The sequence below is a fragment of the Nematolebias whitei genome, chromosome 12 (assembly GCF_014905685.2).
Source record: "Nematolebias whitei isolate Nwh7 chromosome 12, NemWhi1, whole genome shotgun sequence".
Classification (NCBI taxonomy): Eukaryota; Metazoa; Chordata; class Actinopteri; order Cyprinodontiformes; family Rivulidae; genus Nematolebias; species Nematolebias whitei.
This window is the reverse complement of record NC_056509.1, coordinates 28083943-28091819: the sequence shown is the minus strand read 5'-3', so window position 1 is coordinate 28091819 and position 7877 is coordinate 28083943. Positions and strand designations below refer to the sequence as shown.

The 7877-nt window shown below is 39.3% G+C and overlaps 2 protein-coding genes across 2 annotated transcripts in view; one reads left to right on the top strand and one right to left on the bottom strand.

Annotated features, from left to right (window-relative positions):
* The window catches only part of stx7l (syntaxin 7-like), a 17080-nt gene extending 11983 nt beyond the window's left edge, over positions 1-5097 (bottom strand). The window contains exons 1-3 of the mRNA XM_037685366.1: positions 5046-5097; positions 1319-1411; positions 1126-1195 (exon numbers count right to left, since the gene is read on the bottom strand). Coding sequence (XP_037541294.1) covers positions 1126-1195; positions 1319-1403 — 155 coding nt within the window. The 5' untranslated portion in view covers positions 1404-1411; positions 5046-5097. The remainder of the gene's footprint in view (positions 1-1125; positions 1196-1318; positions 1412-5045) is intronic.
* A 1010-nt stretch (positions 5098-6107) lies between these two features.
* LOC119417857 (protein LEG1 homolog) overlaps positions 6108-7877 on the top strand; it is a 3443-nt gene continuing 1673 nt past the window's right edge. The window contains 6 exon segments of the mRNA XM_037685112.1: positions 6108-6114; positions 6591-6809; positions 6812-6853; positions 6935-7011; positions 7111-7215; positions 7618-7730. Of these exon segments, the coding sequence (XP_037541040.1) occupies positions 6108-6114; positions 6591-6809; positions 6812-6853; positions 6935-7011; positions 7111-7215; positions 7618-7730 (563 nt within the window).

Here is a 7877-nt window from a genome sequence, read left to right as displayed (position 1 = left end):
TTTTTTTTTTGTTGATTTGGGCCTGTAATTACAATAAATATATCGGGTCAGGTTGGGCTCGTAAAAAATGGCGACGGGCCGGGTCGGATTTTTTTAGGCCCAAATACAACTCTACCTCAGACACCCACTATCTGCAATCCAGCATTGATCAGTTTAAAAATGCAGCCATGTTACTTGGTATGACTACTGCTGTTATGATTCTGTTCAGTAAAGAGTTTTCTGTAATAATATGAAGAAGTGAAATACATTTATTACGTATGTTCATTAAGTGAATAGGTAAAGTTTTAAAGTGCTTTTTGATACTGTTCATTTTCTCAAAACTGAAATTTTTGGAAGTTGAAATAAAAAAACTAATTCATTGTGTCTTGAGTGAAAAACACCTCACGTTTAAGAGTATAAAAATTGTATTAACACTATTAAAGAACAGGTCTTAAGTATTTATGTTACGCAAATATTTCCATTGCATTAAAGAGACAAACTGAAGAAAATGATTTAATAAACATGAGGGTTATGAGGGGGTCCCTGAAACAAATAAGTTTGAGAACCCCTCGAGTAGCTTTCGTCTTGCCAACACAGACTAGCCATTAGCTCGTCAACCTGGTCAAAATTAAACTTTATTTTCCCAAACTGAGGATCTTCACAGAGCCATCTACAATCATTATTGTTCAAAACCTCTCTGCAGTCCATGTCCAAGCATCTGAACTATCCCTTTAAGAACAGCCATGAAATCACATCAGGGCATTCTGAATGATCTCATGATGAGCGTTTATCTAGTCTGCGCTGATGACGCGAGCAGTGAACAGACGGTGCAGCTCGTCGGCTGCAGCCTGTTTGTGTCGAGTTGCTGTGGAGTTTCCTTCAGCTGAGCTGGTTTGCAACAGTTCCAACACTGTCTGTAAATTATCAGCTGCTGGATGTGAGCGAACTCACTGCTAACCTTGTGATGGACTCATCCTGGATGGGGCTCACGTGTCTCAGCCCTGTCTAGCAACCGTATAGTGTAGAAAAGGCTCGAGTCATCCCCTCATTTATTCGTATTCGGTTTCCAAAGAATGAGCTCCGTGGAAACAAAGTATAAAGATATTAAAGATATTAGAGGAGTTTTATCAAGCCCTCGTAACTCACAGCGTCTGTCTGAGAAGGCTGCTGTCTTGCGCAGTTCCCAGCAGAGAGACGGCTTTTTGCATCTCAGAGGCTGAAAAAAGGAAAGTGTGCATTAGTTCCGACTAATACTTTTTGTTTTACTATGATTCAGCCTCTTAACTAAGAAAAGCGGTTGTGAATCTTAATGTCAGAGTAGCTGGTGCATGTGTATTACTCAGCAGCGTGATCCTCTGGATGTTGGAGCTGATGTTTTGGACCAAAGCCCTGGGCTCATCTGGAATCCCCGCCTGGTAAGCCATGATGAAAGCTGCGAGGCGAACACAGAGTTAACACACGCAGCGCATTCATGAGTCACACTGAGATCTAATAATCACATTTAACTCAGGTCAGCCCACTGCTCATATGACTGACATGTGAAAGTACCTTTTACGAACCAGGCTTTAATCCCTTGTACAAACCATAAGCTGAAATGTATTACTCCTACCAGGCAAAATATTAAAACTAACAAAAGACAAATGAATAACTCTGATTCACTTGTGACAGTGCAGATTTAAGATGAAAATTAACGAGTTACTGCATTTACTTTGACGTGCACCGGCCTAAACACATTCCTATGTTGGTTTAATACCCGGGCCCTGCCCAGCTGGACCGTTACTCCACCGTACTCTTAAAAAATGCTCAGGGAAGACTTGCGTAATCTAAATAAGGACGTGGGTGTTGAATTTCCTATCTCAATCTGAAAAATGTGCCAGAAAAGATCTTTAAGGAGCATCGACAAGCCAAAGGAGCATGTTTCCGCTACTTTTCTGTTTAATTCTGTGTTTGATTGGTCTCATTTGACGTTCTGTGTTGCACTTTTGACATCATAATCAGAGATTAATGAAAAAAGTTAAAGTGATAAAAGTATTTTACATTTAAAATAACATCTTGGGGGCCAGATAAGATGTCAACGAGGGCCACATTTGGCCCCCGGGCCTTGAGTTTGACACATGCACTAATCTAACCTCTGAAAATGTCACTATTAGAGTTCTGATGCTTATTTTAGGGCTAAAAGACAAAAACGTTAGGTTTTTTTTTTTCTTTTCTTGAATGGTGTATATTTTGCTCAAAATGCCATAAAAACATGCACTCAAAATGAATAATAATTTAAAAAAAATTGTTTAAATAAAAAAAAAAAAAAAGATTATAAAGTCTGTGGGTCTCAAATATGTTAAATGATAAACAAGAAAGCTTGATTTTTCTTTTTTTTTTTTTTTTTGCTACATACTTCTTCATATGTGGAAAATACTAAATGCATCTTTATATATCCTGATGCATGCTCAATAATCCAGGTAGAAAAATCGAACAAAGTTAAATCAGGTCCTCTGGACATTCAAAAAATAAAAAAACTGGTTCATCTTTTCCCCAAAAGGCTTCTTCAGTCTGAGGAGCTGTAATAAACTCAGCTCCTTAATGGATCAACCAGTTTGCTGGTGACAGCCAGAACTAGCTGTTCACATGACGACCTAAAGGAGGACCACAGCCTAACGACTGATTGTTAGTGCTCTGATGGCCGCTTGCTATTCACAGAGGGCTGAGTGATACTAGCAATAACAGCACTGTAACAAGGTGACAACTGGACATGGAGGCCTTTTGCCTGTTTTATAACTCGAGCCAGGCAGGAGGAGAAATCCCACACCAGACGACATGCTCTAGAGCGCACGTGTGAAACTCAAGGCCCGCAGGCGAGATGTGGCCCGAGAGAACTTAAAAGGTCTGACTGATAACAGACTACCAGTATATTTCCCATAATGCATGCTGATTATACCCGCGAAGTACCAGCACTTTGACACCAAACGCAGCACTAAGTATGCCAAACTGAGCCTTCAACCCTTTTATTTTGAGTTTATTAAATGCCTTTTATTATATTATGTTAAATTTGCAGCAATTTGTTTATGCAGGTAAATGTTTTCTATAATAATACCATCTCTCATTAATTGGATGCATGACCCTTGCATGGCTGTATGCAGCCATTTGTTTTTTGTAAAATGCTACACCCATCACAGCTCCCAGTTGGTGGTTGGATCATTATTCTGCCCCTCTTAACTATGACTAAAAAGTTTTGAACAAAGTTAACGTCATAACTTGTTCTTTTTCTTTATTCACTTGGAACGTTTGATCATTGATATGTGGAGTAGTGTGGGCTTCATAAACTGACAAATTAAAAGGTTTTATGTTATAACAGAGCAACAGACAGACATTTATATATACGTGTGTGTGTGTGTGTGTATAAGTTGAATAAGTAAACAATCCAAAGTTATTTTACATTAAAGAATAGTTGCATTTATTTTACATTACATTTAGTCAAATTTAGCTACATTTATACTGTTTTACAGTTACATCTGGCCCTTTGAGGGCAACCATTTTGTTGATGTGGCCCTCGGTGGAAATGAGTTTGACACCCCTGATCTAGAGCAATGTGGATATCCTAACTGGGCCTTCCTGAAAGCAGAGAAGAAACCCAAACAGGACTCCAGTCAGTCATCAGGTGAAAGGGAGGAACCCAGACCCAGACCAGTGGTCATTCCATATGTTGAGGGAGTATCAGAGAAACTGAGACGTTTATTTTCTAAACATAACGTCCCAGTGGCTTTTAAACCCCAAAATACATTACGGCAAAGACTGGTTCATCCCAAAGATCCAGTCCCCCGGCACAAACAGAGTAATGTTGTGTATGCTGTTCAGTGTCAGGAGGGCTGTGATCAGTCTTACATCGGGGAAACTAAACAGCCACTGGCCAAAAGGATGGCCCAGCACAGAAGATCAACATCATCAGGCCAGGATTCTGTGGTCTACACTCATCTCCAGGCCAGCGGTCACTCTTTCAGGGATGAAGATGTTCACATCCTGGACAGAGAGGAACGATGGTTTGAGAGAGGAGTAAAGGAGGCCATCCATCAGTAAACAGGGGTGGAGGCCTCGGTGTTCAACTGTCACCCTCTTACAATGCTGTTATTGCTGGTATCACTCAGCACCCAGTGAATAGCATCAGGGTGCTGACAATCAGTTGGTAGGCTGATGGTCCTCCTTTAGCATGTAAACAGCTAGTTTTGGATGTCAGCAACAAATTGGTTGATCCACTATGAGAAGAAGGTGCTGTTTATTAAACTGAGTTTAGTGCAGCTCCTCAGACTGACCGTCTTTTGGATAAAAGACTAAAATGTTTCAACAAGTTTTTTTTTTTTTTAACCATCCAGAGGACCTGACTTAACTTTGTTAGAGCATCTTTATACAACTTAAAGTAAAATACATATATGATGTACATCTGACCAAGTTACCAGTTTCTGACAACAAACTATTTTGAGTCTGTTTATTTTGACAAGAAGCTTGAAGGTAACACCACCAACCTCCGGTGCGTTCACTGCCCGTTTGTTTTTTTCAGCCTCTGCTCTGGTTGGTCAGGGATGACACTTTCTAGGCCAGTCATGCGGACTTCCTGTGACTCAAGAGGACTGGAGTAGTCTCCAGTGAAAATAAACATCTGCTAAGAATGTTATGAACTCCGGGAAATCAATATTTTGTAAACTAAACAACAGCGTTTAACTCATGTTTTGTCTCTCTACCTGTCTTACTCCCAGAATGCGGAAATCATGAGTTTCACTGGCATAAATATCGCATATAAAGAACGCATTAACATCATTATCACCGAATTTGAAGTTTTTCTTAAAAGCTACACTAATATTCCGTCAAGCACAACGTTATTGACTCGAACCTGTATCGATAACAAATTATCTGTCAAAAAAAGTGAAACTCAAGACTCGCAACGCAATCTCCTTTTTTCCAGTAAACAAGTTGACATTTTGAAACCGCATCATTGTGTCGTGTTTATCATGATAAATGTGTAAGAACCGTCATCCCTGCCCGAAATGTTCAGTTCGGTTTAGTAAAAGTTTAGACTTTACCTTCGTTGAGATTCGCAGCGGCGGTTTGTTTCCTGATTCACCGAAACGCCCCTGGCTGTCACGTGACGTCTGCTGAACTCATGGAAGGGGCGTTCAGGGACATAAGTTTAAACGGTGAAAAGACACAGAAAAGATCCAAAAACGAAAACGAAGACAAACAAGCCACATTTTCTGACTTAACAACAAGCTAAAAATGTGTGAAACTGTCTACAATCAATACATTTCAAATAAAACAATCTTGTTTTCTTGACTAAAAGCATGTGACACCTTCAATGAACCAGATTCCTTTAAATTATGAACGCACCAGTACATTTAGGAAGTTTCAGGAGTATGGAACCGAATCAGTGCCATAATATTTGTTTATTTGAACGTGTTTAAATATTATTTAAATTTTGAATATTATTTAATTAAAATTCTGGAACTGTAAGAAAATTTAAAAAAAATATATAGAATATTTAAAATTGAAAACAAAAAAATATATACATCAAGAAATATTGAAAAATTATTGTAACTACAATCAAACTTAAAAAGAAGTGTTTGTGTCTTTTGTTTCTCATTTTTAATTTCAATTTTCAAGATCAAAACCAAACTTTTAGTTTATATATATATATATATATATATATATATATATATATATATATATATATATATATATATATATATATATATATATATATATATATATATATGTTTTTGTTTCTTTTGATCCTGTTTTAGATCCTTCCATACAGCAAGAAAAGGAAAACAATGAGAGTTTTGTAGCATTGCCAGTGGAAACTGTTAATTTTTTATACATCTTAAAACTGTAACAGACAATAATTGCTTTTAATGACCATCCATCTATGCAACTTTTGAGACACTGCTTACTTTTTCTTCTATTTACAACAACTTGTGTTTATTACAAAAGGGAAAAGCACACAGCACAAAATGACGATAAAGTAATGTAAATGGACTCTCTTGTCTAATCCTTCTTTTAGTTTAAACTTTAACAGCAGACACAGTAGAAATGTGTTTCGCTGACTGTCCAATATGTCATGACACATCACGAAGCATTCTTACGTAATGTTGCGTAACATCCGTTGTGTCAGTGTTAGTCAGATTAAACTTCAAGCAGGTTATCCAAATACATTTTACATCAGACTCAGCTTCAATAATTTACAACAACAAGAACCAGGCCAATTTTATTGCAAGTTTTGCTCAAGACAATCAATGCCAAACGTTGTTTTTGTGCACGTTATCGGCACAGCTTTTTTGAGTGCCTAATGTTTTGCAAATTTATCTCCTAAACCATCATAGCAGGTTAGTTTTTAAGCTGAAACTACGCCACACATTTTAAATGGCCAGTTGTACTTTGTTCCATACTGAGTATCTGGTGAACAGTGAGCCCGGTGAACTCTCTTATCACACTTTAACACTATATGTGCGTTTGCTTGTTTGTTGGAGTCGGAACTAGGAAGTGTGAGCCGTGGGAGTACGTAACCCCGTACCTCCCATAGTTCTCAGTCCTGACTCCTTGATGTCCTCCTCCTCAGCTCCTCGGCTGAGGAGCTCTCGGCCTCCTCCTGGCCTGTGCGGTGTCTCGGAGCAGTTCTGCCAGTGTTTTAGAAAACGGCATGCCCATTCGCTGGGCACAAACATCCAGGTAAGATGATGAAAACATGTGAATGTGTAGGACTTTACCTCGTGAGCACAAGAACCTTGATGTCAGGTGTTTTGCTTGTGCAGGTCGTCTTGCTGACCCAACAGGTTCGACAAGCTGCGGCCTCCAGGAGACACTCTGTGCGTTTCACCTCAGAGCTGGTGGGGCTGTGAGTACGACAAACAAACATCCAGAGTAAACACAAACAATCCCAGTTATTCCTGCACACCTTTTTGTTTTCATTTTTCAGGTGTGAATTACTTCCTCTCTGCACTTCCTTCCTTGTGTGCTGCACAGCAGGGCTTCATGGGGGGCAGCGTTCAGGAGGTTCTCATGCTGTTTTTATGGCATGAGACAACAAATAAATAAAAAGATGAACGTTTAATGATGCGAGGATGACTGCAGTGGTCTCTGCTGCGTTTTCAGGGGCAGCTGAAAGCACCTGCGGGTGCAGAGGGCTATCGTACCACCTATGATGACTGTTCAGTTCGGTACCCTGACGTCATGGCAAAGTGGGACACTTTTTTTCAGGTATTTGATTTACACATGCTGGAAAATGGCAGTTTGCATCTGATTTAGCACTTCCTGCAGTCAGGAGGTCTGGAGAGTAATCCAGTCATGTGATGTTCTTGTTAGAGGAAATGAAAGGACTTTCATTCCTTAAAGGAATGCACACCACCTTTCATATTTTAAATGAACAAGTGAATGGGACGACTCCAGCTTTAACCAGTTTAATCAGTGCAAACAAACACGGGTGGAAACATGATCACACATCTTGGGCTTCCATCTGCAGGAGAGAAAAGAAAGTAACACTATCTGGTTTTTTTGTTGTTGTTGTTGTCTGCAAACCTTTTTTATTTTTTATTTATTTTACAAATGATGAGAATAAATTTGTGGAGAACATTTAAAGGATGTATTTATGTGTTCTTCAAGGCTCTGAAGGCTGAGTCCACTTTACCTGGCAACGAGAAGAAAGACTCCATCCTTGGTGTCTACTGGACGGCCCACATGGCTTCACTTCATGCCTCAGCAGCGTGCAACGCCAAGTACTTATCATCCATCCATCCATCCATCATCCATCCATTCATTCATCCATCCATCCATCCATCATCCATCATCCATTAATCCATCATCCATTCATTCATCCATCATCCATCCATACATTAATCCATCCATCCATTCATTCATCCATC